Here is a 20,675-nt window from a genome sequence, read left to right on the forward strand (position 1 = left end):
TAAAAATAATTGCCCATTTTTCTAATGAAATGCCTTACTGCCTATCATGAGAGACTAGAACTATAAAGGAGAACCCAGTCCATTCCCTTGCATAAATACCAAAAATACATTTTTATGATCTTTCATAAAAGACATGCTTGAGTACGTAAATGAGGCAGACTCTTCGTCACCTGATTTGTGTGTGCCAACAGCATTTTTACTGCACAAATTTAGAGGCCAGGCTGAGGGCACTCTGAAATTTGCCCTAAGGATCTGAGACACTAAGATTTCAGAAATTCAAAGGTCAGATGAAGAGATGATCAACCTTTAGCTCCTAACTACTGTGCCTTTAAAAGGAATAAACACTGATTTAAAGATGATGCTCCCCTGTCAGCTGTGATATTCCTGGATTTTGTAATCTCTATTTTCATTCTAGTCTATTCACCATTCTGTGAATGTGCGTGTAGCGAGGCAGTGGGCTACCCCAAAGCCCCGCTGAGGGCCGAACCTCCCCTACTACCAAGTGGGCAGAGCCCGCCCCTCCGAGGTCACGGCCCTGATCCGGAAGTATAAAAGCCCGCCTGCAAAGCTCAGTGGAGCCCAGGCCAGCGGAGAGAGCAGACGTCCCTGGCCGCGCCCCTGCTTGGGAAACAGCCGCAGGCCGCGAGCAGCCTGCTGACTCACCGGGCCGGTCGAGCCTACCTCTCACCAGGTACCCTGAGGAGGACTGGCCAAGCCTTCCCCGTGCCAGCTACCCCGAGGAGGACTGGCCAAGCCTGCCCCGTGCCAGCTACCCCAAGGAGGACTAGCCAAGCCTGCCCATGCCAGCTACCCCGAGGAGGAGCTAAGCCTGCCCCGTGCCAGCTACCCCGAGGAGGAGCCGAGCTTGCCCTTTGCTACCTACCCAGAGGAGCCAGTGCTGGTGGAGAGCACCGACGACACTAAGATGGCCCAGGTACCATACGAGGGGGAGTGTGGAAGTAGCCCGGGGGCAGCCGACCCCAGTCTGGCTGCTGCACTGCCGGAGCCGATGTCAGTGTGTTGCAGCCAGGATCCCCACTGACAGCAGCGAACATCCGTCGCTGCTAGGGCCCCAGGCTGGGACGCAGTGGAGTGGGAGGGCCTGCGTCCTCCCTACCACCCATTCCTTGGGTGGTAGACTCCCCCTTTTTCCCCTGGCCTAGAGAGGCTGGGTGCCTGCCTGACTATTTGATTATTGCCCCACCCTGACCTAGGGCCTGGGCTGCTACAAACTCTGACCCAGCCCCTGCTTAAAGGCCTGGGTATTTGCCTGACTGTGTGATTACTGCCCCACCCTGATTGAGGGCTTGGGGCTCTTTTCTGACTGTAGCGAGGTGGTGGGCTCCCCCCCGCTGAGGGCCGAATCGCAGCCCAAAACTACTACAGTGCATAACTCCCTATCAAGACTACTTTGAAGCAGAGCAGATGGGCAAACCTATTCTGTTCTTCCAAAGTGGAAAAATGGATCTTACAGTACCTCCTGCATGAAGTTCTGCGTCCTCTGAACCACAAAATCAATATGGTAGAATTTGAAGCGGCTCTTGAGGTCCTGGAGTTGTTCCTGGAGGAGATTGACTTTCAGATAGCAAGGTTCCATTTTCACAGAGTTGAATGGCAGGTTCATCAGCTGCTTCAAATTCTGTATTCCAGTGGGAAAAAAATATTTTACAAAGAAAGCAAACTGAGATGGATTCTTAATATAGAAATTTAGTGATGGTCACACAATTGATTATGGCAAATCATTATTCAATCTATTGCACTCTGTGTGTCTGAGTCAGATGACTATTTAACTGAGCAAAACAGGAATTTATACCTGTTTGGCTCTGTGGAGCCAATATAGCTATTGTCAGTTAAGATCTATATAGAGAATTTTTATAACATGTGAGAGTGTAAAAAAGAACCAAGACTTCTTTTCTTACTTCCTTCAGCTTTGTGGCATCATTTGTCTTCTGGAAGTCCTGGCTGATCTCATTAACTTCTTTTTCAAAGAGCAAACGGACTTCACTGAATCCAGAGCTCACTGGGCCCATGAGCTCTTCCAATATGGAAGGCAAAAATGGCTGGATATTCTCCATGCAGCACTTCTCAGCAGGCTCGGAGACTGTTGCTGAGGTATTAAAGAATCAGACAGACGTGTTTTAGGCCACCAGGTGTTAGACTGAAGAATCTAAATGAAAGGGCTACAGACTGTAGAATGAGTTCTATCAGAATACTTTTCACAGAGCCATTTATGACACGTGTCCTCCTCAAATATGACTTGGGTAAGGAAGGGAAGAGTTTGTGGAGTTTAAATGACAATTTAAAGATATTTTTTCCTAGTCATTCCTGCCAAATTATAGTGGATTGGATACATTGTGAGCGAAGAAGAAGAAATATAGGCAGGCATTGGCAAGCACTGGGATGTTTGTAAATAGCATGGTCATTGTGACCTAAGGTACACTGTACTACATGTTAATTAAACAGGGAACTTTACACATCAAGGAAAACAATCTACACTCCTTTGCAGAAAAGAGTTCCCTAAAGAGAAATGCTCCAAGCTTTTTGAAAATAATTGCCTAAATCTTCATCTATTTCTTGTCATCTATGGTTTCTAAAAAGCGTGCTTCGGCAGCATAAGCTAATGTTTTGTCTACTTTTTATGTTAATTTACATATTCATTACAAAACTATAATCGCTCACATCATACGAGTTTTAAATTACTCAATAAGCCATTTGTTTTAAATATGTTTCAGCACTATAGACATTTATCGCTTAAGCAAAACTTCCACTGTGGAGCGTGTAGGCCATATTCTGCTTTTGGTTGTGCTTGTGTAACCTATATCTTCATCATATAATGTTGTACAGGTGAAACTGAAAGCAGAATTAGCCATTCTAATCAAAATTTTCAAAAGTGGCTGGTGATTTGGGTTGCCTCCACTTCCAGGAATCCAGTTTGAAATACCTGGCCTCTGATATTGAGAAGGGCTAAGCATTCACAATTCCCACTGAAGACTGTGGAAGCTACAGGTGCTCAGCACTTTCTGTAAATCAGAGTCTCAAGTCGGGCACCCAAACCAGTGGGCACTTGATAATTCAAGCACGTGAGGGCAATAGGTAATTCTGAAGAACAGCTCCAGAATAGTGAGACATGGGGAGAGGAGGTTGTTTTTTTTATCCCCACTAACCTTTGATTTTTCCAGCTAAATAGTTCTTTGAGTTCAAAATCTGATCCATGTCTGAACGAATGGTTCCTTCTAGATTCTTTGTAAGATCTTTACATTCTTCCTTCAAGGTGTTTAATCCTTCTGAAACCTGCTCCTGGACCAGATTGTATGTTTCTTCTACAATCTAAAAACAAAAAATAGAAGTATGCATGGACTAGCGCATTGGACAATTGCTATGCAAGACAAGAGTTGTGCAAAGGACAGTACTTACCGCAAACCAAACCCTCTTCTTATCATTCCTCTTTCCTTTCATTTTAGGCAGGAGCATGGTCTGAAGGTTAGGCAGGAGCTCCTCCATCACAAGGTTGCTCAAGATCTACAAGGTTAAAAAAAAACAGAATGACATTTTCAGTCCTCACCCTTCTGCTGAACACTGCACTTGTGCTACATTTTCAAATGTGGGTAGCCTCAAATATTACATAACTGTTTTGCTATTCTAGGTAGCCAAGACATCTTCTCAAAATATAGTTTTCACAATGTTAAGATTAATTGATTGCATTCAAATTGAAAGACCATTTTTTGGCACTTCAGTTACACTTGGGGGAGGAGGGCAGGGCAGGGGAAGAGGAGAGAAACAGGACCTTTATGCTTTCCTCTGACGCATTTGCTATCGACCGTAGTAAGAGACAAGAAATGTGACTATGTGGGCCATAGATCTATTAAAACACTGCAGATCACGATTTTCTTTCCTAAAACTTACTACATGGTTTTAAAGATAAAAGGCTGGATCCTCTGCTGGGGAAAGTCACTGGAGCTACTGTGATTTACATCAGCTGAAGACCTGGACTAAAATATTTACAAGATGAAAGTGGTGCATTTTGATAAAGGTTCAGAGGGAAGCCTTGGATCTCATGCTGCCATTGCCCCAAGCTGTCTGCATTCTCGGCCACTGCTAGCTGTCCTGCAGGGGTCACCACGGTGGAGAGCCTATTCTACAGAATTACTGGCTGAAGGGTGCACCTAAGGCTGGATAACCCTACTAAAAAGTGTTTCTAAGGGATGCTGGGCCCAACAAAAGAAGATATAAATATACCAATGTGGGGAATCCAAGGACTGTTTTTGGTGAGCATTATCTCAGCAAGTCAAAATGGAGGAAGAACTGGTATGTGAGCAGGATGTAAATGGAAACAGAGTTCACAAACTCAGTCTAATCTTGGAATGAGTTAATGCTACCCCAGTGCTTACACCATCAATACTGATTTATTTTTCCAGTGACTCACAGCATAGCCCATAAAAAAATAGTAACTCCAGGCTGAGCCTTGAGAGAATAGCAGTCGCTCCAAAATTGGATTTTATGGAGGAAGAACACACATTTAAGGTCATGATGATAATTAATACCATTATGAGCTAGGTGAAACCTTGCTATGGGATAGGTTATAATCCCATTGAGGTTGATAGGTGCGAACTCAATCTTCAATCAACATAACTTTAAACATAAGCCCTTCCTAAGAGAAAAAGGTGTGTGTGACCCTGCCTGGGAGCTTTTGGGCTGAGTATTGCTTTGGCTAGGTGTGTATGGGAGTGTGAGAGACCACAGAGATACTGAGGTCACAGACAAGAACAGAGAAAGAGGGAGAAGCAAAGAGGCAAGGTAAGCCAAGCAGAAGCCTGTGAGCACAGTGTGACCCTGGAAAAAGCTAGAGAGAGGTTTTGGGTCTGGTATTAGATAAAGAGGCTTCAGGGCAGTAAGCTAAGAAACTGTTCCTTTTGTTCTTGGTTCCTCCTGCGTTCAGAAAGACAGGACTTTGTACATTCTTTGTAAATAAGCAAATCTGCACCAAAGAAATACCTATCACAAATTTCTACTTCCAGCTGAAACATCCCAGGGCCCCAAACCTTGACTAATGGCTCAGGTCAAAAAGAGGCAACAATATGATGGAATAGCAGTAGCTGCAAATTTCCATGTTGTGCTTTAACTTAGAACCAGAAATTCAAAGATTTCCCTTTCCAGCCCCCACAACTACAATGTTCTTCTAAGGATTTTAACTTTTAAGTTATTGATCTGTTCTTCTCATTCTTTACTCTATCTTCATAAAGTCTTTGTCTGGGAATTTTGTTATTTACCAAACATGTGCTAGATGGTTTACAGATACATATGAAAACATGTTGTTTGCTGCCACAAGTATCTTACAATTTAAATATCAAAGTCAGATTCAACTATGCTGAACCAAGTACATATCAGGAAATAACTGATCTAAGAAAAGGTCCTGCAAGGTCATCCAGAAAGGTTTCATTAATGCACACAAAAGCTGGGATGTCATGATCAAATAATAGGCAGTAACAATCTTCATAGTGACCAAATACCTTCAAATTCGCATTGTTCAGTGTATGTAAAAGTTACCTTTTTAAGAAACGTTAGATTGGATTCATATTCCTTTAATGAAAGGTATACTTTAGGGGCCCCAACAAAAAGAATGGTTACTCACCTTCTCGTAACAGTTGTTCTTCGAGATGTGTTGCTCATATCCATTCCAGTTAGGTGTCTGTGCGCTGCATGCACAGTTGTCGGAAAGTTTTTCCCCTAGCAGCACCCATCGGGTCGGCTGTGGCACCCCCGGAGTGGCACCTCCATAGTGCACTATATATGACCCTGCCGACACGGCACCTCCTCAGTTCCTTCTTGACGGTTACTCCAACAGAGGGGAAGGCGGGTGGGTTTGGAATGGATATGAGCAACAGGTCTCAAAGAACAATAGTTACGAGAAGGTGAATAACCGTTCTCTCTTCAAGTGCTCATATCGATTCCAATTAGATGACTCCCAAGCCTTACCTAGGTGGTGGGGTTGGAGTTATGGAATCGCTCATTGGAGCACTGCTCTGCCAAAAGCTGCATCATCTTTAGCATGCTGGACGATGGGATAATGAGAGGTGAACATATGCACCCAGGGCACTTCCACTAGATGACCCTAGGCGGTCGCCTAGGGCGGCAGGATTTGGGGGGCAGCATTTTGCCGTCCCCAGCGGCAATTCGGCGGTGGGGGTCCTTCCGCTCTGTGTCTTCAGGGCACTTCGGCGGCGGGTCCTTCACTTGCTCTGGGACCCGCCACCGAAGCGCCCCGAAGATGTGGAGCAGAAGGACCCCCGCCACCGAATGCTCTGAGGAGGAGCGCTGCCGCCTAGGGCGGCAAAAACCCTGGTGCCGCTCCTGTATGCACCAAGGACCAAGTCGCTGCCCTGCAGATTTCTTGGATCGGGACCTGGGCCAGGAATGCCGTTGATGAAGCCTGTACCCTTGTGGAGTGTGCCGTAAATGTCAGGGCTGGGATTTTGGCCAACTCGTAGCATGTGCGGATGCAGGACATGATCCAGGAAGATATTTTTTGTGATGATACCGGGAGTCCTTTCATTCGGTCAGCCACCACTATGAATAGCTGGTTCAACTTTCTGAACGGCTTAGTGCATTCGATGTAGAAGGTCAGCGCCCGCCTAACAACCAGAGAGTGCAGTCTCTGCTTGCGGTTACTGGCATGAGGCTTAGGATAGAAAATGGGTAGGTATATGTCTTGTCTCGTATGAAAATTGACACAACCTTAGGAAGAAAGGCTGATTGAGGCCTAAGTTACACCTTATCCTTGTGGAAAACTGTGTAAGGTGGGTCAGAGGTGAGGACCTTTAACTCAGACACCCACCTTGCTGAGGTAATGGCGACCAGAAAAGCTACCTTGTACGATAGATAGAGAAGGGAGCAAGTCACTAGCGGTTCAAATGGGGGTCCCATTAGTTTGGAGAGGATCAAGTTAAAGTTCCATGCAGGGACTAGCTGTCTAATATGGGGATGGAGGTGTTCCAGGCCCTTGAGAAAATGTCACACCATGGGGTTGGCAAATACAGAGCGTCCAGATACTCCTGGGTGGAAAGCCGAGATAGCAGTGAGGTGAACCTTGATGGATGGCGCTGCCAGGTCTTGTTGTTTTAGGTGTAGGAGGTACTCTAGGATGAGTGGTATAGGCACCTGGAGTGGAAGTGTGTGACGCTGGGCACACCAGCAAACGAACCTTTTCCACTTAGATAGATAAGTGGCCCTGGTGGATGGTTTCCTGCTGCCAAGTAGGACCTCCCATACAGGTTCCGAGCACAGAAGTTCCATGAGATTTAACCATGAAGCTTCCAAGCTGTGAGATGGAGGGACTTGAGGTTTGGGTGGAGCAGGTGACCGTGGTCCTGAGTGATCAGGTTGGGGTGGAGTGGCAATGCAATCAGGGTGTCCACTGACAATTCCAGGAGTGTGGTGTACCAGTGTTATCGAGGCCACACCGGGGCCACCAGGATTACCTCTGCTCTGTCCCTGCAGACCTCGTGTACAAGAGGGAATGAGGGAAAGGTGTACAACAGGCAGTCTCCCCAGGGTAGCAGAAACATGTCTGTGACTGAGCTCGGGCTGTGATTCTGGAAGGAGCAGAACATTGCACATGTCCTGTTGCTGCGGGGTGCAAACAGATTGACCTGGGGAAACCCCCACCTTTGGAAGATAGAGTGTATGATGTCTGGACGGACGGACCACTCATGATTGCAGAACAATCTGCTGAGGTGGTCTGCCAGGTCGTTCTGAGCCCCTGGGAGATAGGATGCTTCCAGGTGAATGGAGTGGGCTATGCAGAACTCCCAGAACCTGAGGGCTTCTTGACACAGGGGGAGGAATGGGCTCCACCTTGCTTGTTGATGTAAAAAAAGGCAGTGGTGTTGTCTGTCCTCATTGCCACGCACTGGCCTTGCAACCTGGTCCAAAAAGTTTGGCATGCTGGGCGTACCACCCTGAGCTCCTTGATGTTGATATGAAGGGAGAGCTCGTCCTGAGACCATAGTCCTGCGTTTGTTGATCTCCCAACCCAGAGCTGATGTGTCCATTACCAGGGACAAGGCGGGCTGGGGGCTGTTGAAGGGGACTCCCTTGCACACCATCTGAGGGTCAAGAGACCATTGGAGGAACTCGAGTACGTGCTCTGATACCGTTACTACTAAGACCAGGTTGCTGCGTCCTGGGCGATAGGCCAACGCAAGCCACACCTGTAGGGGTCTGAGCCTCAGCCTGGCATGACAGACCACATAAGTGCAGGCTGCCATGTGGCCAAGGAGATATAGGTAAACCCTTGCAGTAGTGGTCAGGAATCGCCTGAGGTCTTGAATGATGTTCAACATGGCTTGGAATCGTGTCTCTGACAAAAACGCTCTTGCCTGCACCGAGTCCAGCACTGCTCCAATGAACTCTATTCTCTGGGTCGGAGACAAGGTTGACTTGTTCACATTGAGGAGGAGGCCCAGTCTCTGAGAGCGGATCTGACGAACCGGACCTGAGATTCCACCTGCTCCCTGGTGCACCCCCTGAGCAGCCAGTCGTCAAGGTCGGGGTGTACCTGCACCTGTCTCTTGCGAAGGAAGGCTGCTACGACTGACATGTACTTGGTGAAAACTCAGGGGGCTGTCAACAGACCAAATGGGAGGACCATGAACTGACAGTGTTTGTGGGTCGACCACAAACCTTAGAAATCACCTGTGTGTGGGGCAAATGGCTATGTGAAAGTACAAGTCTTTCATGTTGAGGGCGGCGTACCAGTCTCCTGGATCCAGGGAAGGGATAATCGTGCTCAGGGAGACCATACAGAACTTCAACTTCACCATGAATTTGTTGAGTCCTCACAGGTCTAGAATGGGTCGGAGACCCCCCTTTGCTTTGGGGATTAGGAAATAACAGGAATAGAATCCCTTGCCCCTTAGCCCCTGAGGAACCTCCTCCACCGCTCCTATGGTGAGGAGTGACTGCACCTCCTGATAAGGAGCTGCTTGTGAGAAGGGTCCCTGAAGAGGAATAGGGAAGGGGAGTGGGAGAGAGGGAAAGAGCAGAATTGGAGAGAATAGCCTACTCCTCCCATGTGAAAAACCCAGCATGGTCCGATGTTATTTGGGACCAAGCACGATAGAAGTGGGATAGACGGTTCAGAAAACATGGGGAAGGATCTGGTGTTGAGACAGGTGCTCAGTCCTGGTGCGCACCTTCAAAATGACTGCTTTGAACCTGACGAATGTTTAGTCGGACCCTGGCCCAGCCCAAACAGAAGATGGGAGGGCTTGCGCCAGCCATTTCTGCCCCTGCGTCTGTAGGGATCCTGCCTTGGCCAAGGAGGATATGACCACAGTTGCTGCGGTTGGGGCTTAAAGAGCTTTTTTTGGGTTGGCAGGGTGTGCATACCCAAAGATTTCATTGTAGCCCTGGAATCCTTTAGGCTATGCAGCCTGGAGTCCATCTGTTCAGCAAACAGACCCATCGAAAGGCAGGTCCTGCATAGTTTGTTGAACATCAGGCGGAAGCTCCGAGGCCTGCAGCCATGAGCTACACCTCATGGCGATTCCTGAGGACAAGGTGTGTACTGCCAAGTCCGCAGCATCCAGTGGGGTCCGTGCCACTGCCTTGCCCTTCTTGATAATAGCCCCAAACTCCTCTTTGGAATCTGCTGGTATCAATTCCTTAAACTTCAGCATTGCGTTCCAGGAGTTGAAGTTGTATCTCCTCAGGATTGCCTGCTGATTGGCAATCCTGAGTTGTAAGCCCCCTGTGCAGTATACTTTGTGTCCGAATAAATCCAGGCGCTTGGCAACCTTGGACTTAGGTGCTGGGGCTTGCTGTCCCTGCCTCTCCTTCTCATTCACTACAGCCACCACTAAGGAACAGGGCTGTGGGTGTATGAAGAGGTATTCAGACTCTTTAGTGGGGATGAAATATTTCCCTTCCACCGCCTTGGCGGCATGGAGTCTGGAGTCTGATAAATGGTCTTTGCATTGGCCTGTATAGTTCTGAAGAGTGATAGAGCCACCCTAGATGGTCCCTTCAGTACCAGGATATCCACCATAGGGTCCACAGACTCTACCACCTCCTCGGCCTGCAGGTTCATATTTCGTGCCACCCTGCGTAGGAGTTCCTGGTGGGCCCGGCTAGCTATAGGGGGAGGCCTGGAGGTGGAGGTGCCCATCACAGTCTCGTCCGGGGAGGAAGATGAGGAGGCCAGAGGGGGAACTGGCTCCTCCTGACCTTACTGGTCTTCTGGTACCTCTTGTCCTGTCTCTAATCCAGGGTCAGCCACCCCAAGGTCAGGCTCAGGAACAGGGGTGGATTCCAGAGGAGGTGGTAGGACTGGTAACTTCTCCACATCGCTCAGGGTGGGACGACTGGCCGCCGCCTTGGACACCATCGAATGGGAACCCCTGGACTGGGTGACCTGGGCCTGGTGGTATGCCCAAGGGGTCCAAAATGCCCACTGCATTGGCCCCTGCCACTGTGCCGGCCAGGGTGCCACACCTATGTCTGGTCTGCCCAGGGCCAACTTGCATGGGGCCTGCTCCAAATATTTAGACCCCGTCTCTGAGCCCAAAGACGGGGGACCTAGAGTGCGAGGGCCAGGGTGGTGCCGAGTGCTGTTGGGCTGGGGAGCGGTGCCGCGAGGCTGGGGAACAGCACCACAAGTGGGGTGTGTGCGATGACACGGAATGGTGCTGAGACGGACTGTGCCGGGACCTGTTGCACAACAGCGATTATCACCGCGAACAGGAGCGCTGGCGGGACTGGAGCGGTGCCGTGAGTGCAATCAGTGCTGTGATTGTGACCGGTGCCACGAGTCTGATTGGCGCCGGGACTCCGAGCGGTATCGCGCCGACAGGCAGAGCATTGCAGGTTTTCCGCGGGACGGTGCTGCACGCTGTGGCATCAGAGGCTTGGCACGAAGGGCCGGGGACCATGGTGCCATCATGTCTGTGAGGTCTCTCACAGCCTCAAATGTGTCTGGGGTGGAAGGCAGTTGTACCTCCTCCACCACCTGACATGGTGAGTCCAATTGCACCGGACTCAACAGTCCCCCTTGCAGAACCGAAGTCGACAGTGCCTGCTCTGAAGTTTTTGGCACTGGGTGCTCCTCCCTGGGATGTGCCCCATTGGCTGGTTCTGAGGAGGTGGGTCCTGAAGTCGGGGAACCATCTCTCCCTTGTTTCCGGTGCCGCTTCTAACCCGGGGTATGGGACTGGTGCAGAGTCGTCTCCGACTGTTTCCACACCGGAGAGCGGCGGTGCTGCACGTCTCGTCCACAGTCCTTCCACAGTGCTGTCTCCGTGACCGATGCCAGGGCACTATGCACGGTGCTGGGTCCTGCCACGCCGTTGCTGGTTGTGGTCGAAGTACCACCTCCATAAGGAGCTGCTTCAGTCTAAAATCCCGCTCCTTTTTCATTCTTGGGTGAAACCCTTTGCAAATCCTGCACTTATCCGCCTGATGCGTTTCCCCCAGACACTTTAAGCAAATGTTGTGGGGGACGCCTGTTGGCATAGGCTTGTTGCAGGATTTGCAGGGTTTGAACCCCTGGGACTTAGGCATGCCCTGAGTGCCCAGGGGGAGTGCAGTTGGGTTGGAGGGGAACCCCCCACTCCCAACAGCGAACTATTAACACAACACTAACTAATAACTAACTAAAGTAACTAAGGAAGACAAACACTAAAGTAGATAGAAGCTAGGGAAACATGGAGAGCTTGCTGAGCAAGATGCCACTGTTCCAATGACCATTACTGGCGGTAAGAAGGAACTGAGGAGGTGCCGGGTCAGCGGGGTCATATATAGAGCACTATGGAGGCACCACTCCAGGGGGCTCCACAGCTGACCTGACGGGTGCTGCTAGGGGAAAAACTTTCCAACAACTGTGCATGCAGCGTGCGCACACTTAATTGGAATCGATATGAGCAATCACTCAAAGACAACTCATTGATTTAACTTTTATAAAAACAGTGAGCTTAATTCACCACTGTATGACTCCACTTTACATTGATGTATCATTGAAGTTACACTAGTGTAAAACCAGACTAGCACACTGGTGAATCAGGTCTAATATGTAGACCCACATCATCTCAAACTTATACTGCCACAGCCCTCAACCCAGTACCCCGCAAAGTATTCCTTTACCTTTTGTATTTGTCATGCTTTAATGTTTTGTCAACAATCCCATGTATCATTATAAAATGATGTAAGCAACAAAACAAAAACGTAACCAGGGAATTTTAAGGGTGCACAAGAGTATTTCATATGTCAGTGGGAGATGTTGAGTATTTGTCTTACTGTATATTATAGGCTTGGCAGAATTGATCTTTTTAAAAAAAAAAATTCAACAGATACTGATGTTTATTTTTAAGCATCTGTATAGACTTTTATTGATTTAAATTTTCACAGCTGTATAAAATTATGGGTCTGTTTAAGCATTTTTAATTTTTAATCTACTTAAATTTTCACAGTTGCAGCTAATTATGGGAGGAGGGTCAGACAATTATTTAATGACAGAAAATGCTGTGATTAAAAAGTTAAAGTTTTATAACTTTTAAAACACAAATTGTCAACATCATGTCAAAACACAGTAAATATCCTTAATTCAAACTCTAGTAAGCTCTCAAACAGCATTTTTCTTACTTTGCCTATCTGTAAATTTTGATGATCATCGATGGCAGTATTTTTTTGTCAGTTTGTGCACATACAGAGAAATCAATATTTATAAACTGTGGCAAGGCTCCCCTTCTGCCTCGCCAGACTTAGCACTCCCTCCTCTGGCAGGGACAGGGCCTGGGGTAAATCAGCCCCCAATTCTGGAACATGTCTGTCTTCCCTCTTCGGGGTTTGTTTCTCAGAGCCTTCCCGGTAGGTCTCAGGACAGACCTGAGGAGTACTCCTCTGCCAAACAAAGGGAAAAAGTCTATAACACACCAAAACAAAAGGGGAATACCTTTCCCTGACCCTCTCACTGGGGCAGGTGCTGTCCTGTCGCTGGCCCCAGGTTATCAGTCCTTCCCCTAAACAGGCACTGGATTTTGGGTGTGTAGCAGAGCAGTCACCCCGCTCTGACCCTGAAGAGGTTAAAACAGCCTTGGGAAAGGGCTGCCCCGGGGGATCCAATCATGGGCAGATTTGAGGCAGCCAATCAGGGCCCGGATGGGCCAGTATAAGAAGGGCTCTGGGGTAAAAGGTAGAGTCTCTCTTTGGAGAGAGAAGGGTCTAGCTGCCTGAAGGAGCAAGGGTACCTGAGGCTGAGCAGTGCGGGGGAAGGGTAAAAGAGCTGGGGAGCTCCAGCCTGGCAACTCCCCAGGCTGATGCCTTGGTTAAGGCCTACAAAGTTACTGGGGCTGCAGAGGGGCAGCCCAGGGAAAGGCAAAGGCAGCAGGTCCTGTCCCTTTGCCAATGATGAGTGGCCATTATTGACTGCAGTCTGCCCCAGGGAAAGGGGGCTAGATGATGACTGGCAGTAGCCACTGAGGCAAGGTGGGGATAGGGGGTTGGGGTTTCTCTGGGAGGGGAGATCCAGAGTGTGGGGACTGCTGGGGGACAGAATCCCAGGGTAAAGGGGTCCTGGGATCCAGGAGGGACATGGGGGGCACCAGCGCCAGGCCATACACTGGCCAGTAGGAGGCACTCTGTATGCTGGAGAGCTAATTCCCAAGATGACCAGCAGGAGGTGCCACAGTGGTGAGTGCTTGACCTTGCTACAGGATGCCCCCCCTATGGGGAGGAGCACAGTCTCACACTGGAGAAATCTATCTCCCTGCTACCTCCAGCTTTGGAGCAGTTTCTCTCTCCCCCCGTTCTCACCAGGAGAGAGATTTTAACAGGTTTCAGGCAGCCTTTGGACTCAGGTGTCACTAACTGACCTGAAGTAACCCCTTCCCAGCTTATAGGAAAAAGGGCCTTTAGCATTTTAGGGCTAACATACCTGTTTTCCCAGACCCTCCTGCAGCTGTCTGGCCTGACTTTGTCACATAACATTTACTGATAAAAATCTATTTCTTCCAAGCCTATGTATATGTTTTGCAATACCTAAGCAGAACAGGAAAGTTAAGGACAGCTTCGATCAATACTGGCAATATTGTGTGTCATAACAAGTAATCAGGATGTCAATGAACGTATTAACTAGCATTCTGCAGTTTTTTGTTTTTTTAAATAGCAACAAACTTGTAGTCTGATTGTTCCAAACCATTCACTTAGCTTGGATATTTGCCTAAAACAATTATTCTACTTTGTCAAAGCACTTACTTTGAGAACTCACTATACAGTACTCCTAGTATTCATTACTAAGGGTACATCTACACTACAGGGAGGAGTCGATTTAAGATACGCAAATTCAGCTACGTGAATAGCATAGCTGAATTCGAAGTATCGCAGCCGACTTACCCCGCTGTGAGGACGGCGGCAAAATCGACTTCTGCGGCTTTCTGTCGGCGGCACTTACTCCCACCTCCGCTGGTGGAGTAAGAGCTCCGATTTGGGGATCGATTGTCGCGTCCCAACAGGACGCGATAAATCGATCCCCGAGAGGTCGATTTCTACCCGCCGATTCAGGCGGGCAGTGTAGACCTAGCCTAAGAAGATGATGATGTAACTATTCTGAAGTCCTCTGATGAAGGTTCTCTTGATGAAGATATATAGGTTATGAGTAGAAAAAGATAACAAAACTAACATTGTAACGGTTTCATGACTCAAAACAAACTTTTCAAACCTGTCAGAGAATACTATCCTCTTAACCCTTTGGTGGGCAGGATGGGGGTTCCTTGATGCTAAGGGATTTCCTATTAGTTGATATCAGGGAACCTTGACTCCTGACACCAAAGCATGAGTAGATAATGGTTATACACAGGGCTTAAATTTGGGGTGTTGTCTGGAAAAGAGCTCCAGTAAATATTTTCAACCCCCCTGGAGTTTTTATAGGATGTTGGGGTGGGGGGGTGAGCATGGGGTCTCCAAGAAATACTCTAAGAATTTAAGCCCTACTTATATATTTTCATCCTGTTTCTACAACTTCCACGGCAGCCTATCAGAATTATTCTGGTTAGTGAGGACAAAACCCTGAATCACAAATTCCTCAATGGACCCCTACATTTCCCTATAAGTGGCATGATTTTCAAGGGTGATGAACACCCAGCAGCTAGCGTTAAAGCCAATGAGAGCTGTTGACAACTCAGCATTTCTAGGGGGGAAAAGTACCAGTAATCAGGGGGTAGATTCTCTGAGTTATACTGAAATATATCTGGAATAATGCCAGTAAACTCATTGGAGTTATGCAACTCACACCAGTGTTCTAAGCCATTTATTTTAGATGTCCAAGTATGGACTTAGGAGCCTAAATTTAGCCATCCATTTTAAGTGCTATATGAGGCAGCGCATTGGCTTGTTCCACTGTGGTTGTTGCTATGCAATGCTCTGTTTCACCATTTGTCACAGTAACTGTGGCATCTACTAGTTTATCCACCCAAGACTAAAAGTTCCTTCCTGAAGGAGAGGAAAAGCATACTAAAGAGATTCTCCAAGATTTCAGGTAGCTGGTGTTCCATTCTCTCCTTGGGGGTTGGGGGTTGGAGCATTGCAGTGGGACAAGAAAAAGGTTTTCAAGCCCCAGAGGCTAAGGAGTCTTGCGGAAATCTGACACCAACCTTACGCATCCTGGAGGTGGGCCTGCTCCTCTGTGCTGTTCTCTAGGCTCCCCTCCCCACCAGTAGAATGGCAGTGGTGTTATTGCATCCCTTTGCTAAACCTGAGCCCTAGGTTCCGATCCCACATCCAGTGCACATTTCGTAAAGGGGACGACAATGATGTCTTCCATGTGAATTTCTGCCCAGAGGGGAACACAATGTGTAAAGTGGCAGATCCTCACCTTCATCTCTTCCCTGGAACTTGCAATACCCAAGATGCACTAGGTTCTTGTGGCAGAGCTTCTGCAGGCTCCTGGGAAGCTCACCATGTTTCTAAACTGATGCTCCCTACTTTTGCTGTTTTCAGGGCTTGTTCCAACCCTTGCTCTTCTGTGCATACTTTGCCATGGAGAGGGGTGGCTGGCACCAAGTAGTAGACCTAAAATTTATTTTAGGCTTTTGATTCTTAGGCTAGCCATTTGTCACTATAATTTGGAAATACAGGTGCTCTCTCTACTCCCTGGATTTTACATTAAAGCATTTTTAATATAAAATTGCAGACAATGAGATACAAAGGCCTATAGAAAGTTTTGGAACCAGTCAAACCCTGCAGTCCATATTTACTGCCACTGTTGACAATGGCATCTTTTCCTGAGTAAAGGATATCAGGATTTGGCCCAGCAGTAGTTTTACTGAGCTAGGGCTATGGCAAGCCCAGTGGGAGCTGGCACTATGCTCAGAACCAAAACAGAGGTTTAGGATGATAGGTGGAGAGCTGGGGAAGATGTGGAGGGTGAGAGTAGCTCATTAAGGCTGTAAACATAAGCTTGTTTTCCCGCAAATATCCTTTATTGCTCAACAGATTTAAGTTGCATAAATGAGTAAAATGTTTTTTCTTATCCTCATTTCAAAATTAAAATTGTATATATTTCACAACAATTTTTTTATGATTACAGTATTACTAGGCTTGGCAGAGTTTGTTTTTTTAATTTTTTGACAATTATTTTTCAGCATTTTCTTATCTATTTAATTTTTCACAATTGTGGGAAACTATGGAGGTGGGATTTGGACAATAATTATTTAATGAGTACATGTTGAGATTCAAAAAGCTGAAGCTATATAACTGTTAGAGCACAAATTGTCAACATCACACATCAGAATAAACAAAGTAAATATCCTTAAATCAAACTCTAGGTTTTCAAGCAGTATGTTTCTTACCTTGCCTATCTGTAAATTTTGATTCTTATTGCTGGAAATATTTTTTCAGTGTACAGTGAAATTGACATTTACGATAAAAAACTAATACTTCCAAGCCTAAGTGTTACTATTGGCTACTGTGGTACTTCACTCTACTGTTGCACTGTTTTTTATATTCTATATCTAAGCCTCTTTTCAAACACCTCCTAATGACCCAACTGGAGAAGTTGTTACCAGCTTGCAAAATGCTCCCTCTCATGGTAAATCACCCATTTTGAAAACACCCACCCTACGGTATGGAAAGAAACAGGTGCAATTCAAGTTTCACTGAGCAATAGCAACTGAAAACCTCCTAGTAGGCATCTCCCTGGGGAATTTTTAATTAGCCAGATAATTTTTCATTTCCTGCAATCTAGATAGCACATTTAAAAAATTTCAGCACCATAAAATATATTGTGTGACAGCATGAACCTCTGCAGTGGGATCTGGAGGCACTAGACAGAAAGCAATTGGAAACTAGTGCAGTTATTAACGTAGTCAGCACCAACAGGGAAAAGAAGGTATTTTACCTGCAAAATCATTGCAATGGGAAGGGACAGAAACATTGTAGAGTCCAATCCTACAAACACTTGTTACAGGCCTTGTTACACTGGTGGCAGCATGTAGAGTTCACCTAGCTACATACAGCAGTGAAAAGCAGGCTGCGTCCACACTGCGATGTGTAGCTACACACAGCAGTGAAAGGCTCTGGCAGGAAGGAGGCAGCAGGGAAAGGCTCCAACAATTCCCTGAAGCAAGGAAAGGCTCTGCTGCTGAAGGAGAAAGGTTCCAGCAGCAAGATCCTACACTTCTAAAAATAGCAGTGCATATGTGAGATGCACAGCTTGGGCAAGTAAAGAGCTGAGTAGGGTGTATATACAGCTGTAGAGAGCAGTGTAGGGGTCTGACTTGATGTCTTTACTTGCCAAAGCAGTGCCTCACTATCTACACAGGTATTTACACCTGTGCTAGGGTGATGTGCAGTGTACATCAGCCACTGTAAGTGTAGACATAGCCAATGAGTAGGTTGTTTACTACTTAATCCCACTGACTTCAGTGAAACTTTTCACAACAGTAAGCACTATGTTCCCCAGATCTTGCAAAGACTTACACAGGTGCTTAACTATATGCACAGCAAGTTGTCCTGTGGGATTGCTCACAGTGCATGAAGTTAAAACACCAGCATAAGTCTTTGCAGGATTGGGGCCCATGCTCATTGACTGGCAATAGCAGGATTGGGCTCTCATTTTGTAACTACACTGCAAAGTATTTTCACTTGCAGTGGAAATTCACTGCATAGAACATTGAATAAATTTGGTGTACATGCTTTGTGTCTGTTTACAGATATAAATATAAGATTTTTTTTTTACTCAAGGTTTCCTTCAAACAACTTTCATTTTCTCACTACCTCCTCCATCCTCAAAAGCCATCATGGACAAAGAAAGGGAGATTCTATTGTACCTGAATTTCATTGCCAGTTATCATTTCCCAAGACCCATAGTGGCCTTTCTCCTGACGGAAGAACTGGACAGCTTCTAAAAATGCCTGCGCGTCAAACGTGGTCTGCTTGAGAAAATCTAAAGAAAAAAGAAATAACAAAGTTAATTGACTGGTAAATGAGTGCTGAGTGTTTTTAAAGATCTTTTCTGATTCTATTTTATATACTTCTACTCAAGCTCTAATTTCTGAATGCTTTGGCACAATCTCCTTTCAGGCCTTGTCTAGACTAGAATTTAGAGGTGTGATGTTGGCTCTTGCATGTTAACACACTTAAAAAGTCTAGTCCTTAATTATTTAATTTGCCCATTTCTTCGTTATGACACATATAGAAAAAATTATCTTGACAAACTCCTAACTACTCTGCCTAGGATAAAAGGCATGTTAAAGTTAGCATGTCTTAGCTAGCATAATGAAGAGTGTAATGTTAGCACATATTAGCTCTTGTATGCTAACACACTTAAAAAGTCTAGTGTACACAAGCTATTCATGCGTGTTAAGACTAACAACCATCTTAACATGTTTTGAGAGCAGTATGCCTTGTCTACACTAGACTTTTTAAGTGTGTTGGCACATATTAGCTCTTGCCTGCTTACATTACACTCTTCATTATACTAGCTAACACGTGCTAACTTTAACATACTTTTTATCCTAGGCAGAGTAGTTAGGAGTTTGTAAAGATAATTTTTTCTATATGTATCATAACGAAGAAAGGAGATCTCCTTTTTTCATGTTTTACCTGCAAAGACTATTTTTATAGGACTAGTCTATTATTCAAGATTATTTGCTGAACACTTTATACAGACATATCCTGTCAGGTAACTATCCATTGCCACTATTGCTTAGACCTGCAGTTCATGGCCACACTAGCCTCCATCTGTTGCTACATGAGAAGGAGTCCTGGGGAGGTTCTAGTGCACAAAAGGGGGCTGTGGTATGGACAAGGTTGAGAACCACTGGTTTGGAGTATTTGCTCTTTGTAAACTGTAGATGATCAGTCACAGAGTGCAAGTTACATCACATGCTATTTTCTCTGCTCTCTGTCCAATCCCACAAACCACTTTCAAGATAGCTGCAATGGACTGTTCTGTCATGAATATGTAAGCAGAGTCAGGATAAGCTCTACCCTGACATCTGGTGGTGAATTATGGCAAGGGTGGAAAAGAACTTCAGAGGCTGATCTTGTTTGCACAGGCACACCCACCCGCCTAGCCTGGGACAACAACAACTGAAAGTGGTTACTTTGGCTGGTGTGGGATCCCCAGTTTCTCTGTTATTGGGGCAGGAAGAATAAAGTGTTGTTACGCTGATTCTGTGAATCAAGGCCAGTGAAACTGTTGTATGACAGAGGGAGTCACCAGTAATTAAGTAGCACTCGCTAGACAAGGGGCATGGGTTACAAAACCCCGTGAATTGAGAGGTTGGGGACAGGTATGTGTAGCTGATGGTATGGGCCCCTTTTGAGGGCCTGGAACACCAATTGCACTACCCCCTCTCTCCACTGTTGAATAGCAGAGCTAAGTTTGCTTCCATTAGGAGTCTAGCTAGAAGTTGCTGAACTGAATTCACTTTGGGCCAATGGTGCACCAGCACTGGGGCTCCCCTACTACAAGCTGCAATTGCTAAAATTGCTGAGCTGAGATCACTGAGTGCTGTGTTAACCAGTGGGGGAGCCTGAAGATATATTGCTAAGCAGCTGGCAGAGCCGAGCAGTTTGTGGGACGGTTGGAGTGGCCCATGGAACCGCGAGCAGCGCAGAGCGGAGCTGAGCCATTTGCAGGGGCAGCTGGAGCAGTTCATGGGACGGCTGGTGGAGTGGAGCGGCTGGCAGAGCTGAGCAGTTTGCGGGGACAGCTGGAGGAGCGGAGTGGAGCAGCGTGGCGCAGCACAGCTGGTAGAGTGAAGCCATTCGTGGTAAAGGCTGCAGCAGAACTCCACGGAAAGGTGGAGCAGTCAGCCTCAGACCACGTAAGGTGCCCCTTAGCATCCCGTGTGCCCCCCCCCCCCATTTCCGCCCAGGCTGGGGATGTGTGTGTAAAACTCTGCAGATAAACTTTTGAACTCTGGAGCGGCACTGACCAGGGACAGAAACTTTGGGGTTGTTGGACTTTGGGGTAATTGGACTTAAAACCCTAAGGGGAAAAGGACACTGCCAAACTTACTTGGAGGTGAGTTTTTTGCTCATGGTTTGTGTTATGAAACCTGTTTGTGGTGTTTCCCCAACATAATGCCGCATTGTTTCCCTCCTTTATTAAAAGGCTTTTGCTACACTCAGACTCCGTGCTTGCGAGAGGAAAAGTATTGCCTCTTAGAGGCACCCAGGGG

At 46.8% G+C, this 20,675-nt stretch overlaps 1 protein-coding gene across 1 annotated transcript in view; it reads right to left on the reverse strand.

Annotated features, from left to right (window-relative positions):
* Positions 1-20,675, reverse strand: part of NIBAN1 (niban apoptosis regulator 1) — a 128,409-nt gene that overhangs the window by 11,733 nt on the left and 96,001 nt on the right. The window contains exons 6-10 of the mRNA XM_054037147.1: positions 18,315-18,430; positions 3,415-3,519; positions 3,165-3,327; positions 1,920-2,107; positions 1,478-1,639 (exon numbers count right to left, since the gene is read on the reverse strand). Of these exons, the coding sequence (XP_053893122.1) occupies positions 1,478-1,639; positions 1,920-2,107; positions 3,165-3,327; positions 3,415-3,519; positions 18,315-18,430 (734 nt within the window). The remainder of the gene's footprint in view (positions 1-1,477; positions 1,640-1,919; positions 2,108-3,164; positions 3,328-3,414; positions 3,520-18,314; positions 18,431-20,675) is intronic.

Source organism: Malaclemys terrapin, chromosome 8, assembly GCF_027887155.1.
Source record: "Malaclemys terrapin pileata isolate rMalTer1 chromosome 8, rMalTer1.hap1, whole genome shotgun sequence".
Classification (NCBI taxonomy): domain Eukaryota; kingdom Metazoa; phylum Chordata; order Testudines; family Emydidae; genus Malaclemys; species Malaclemys terrapin.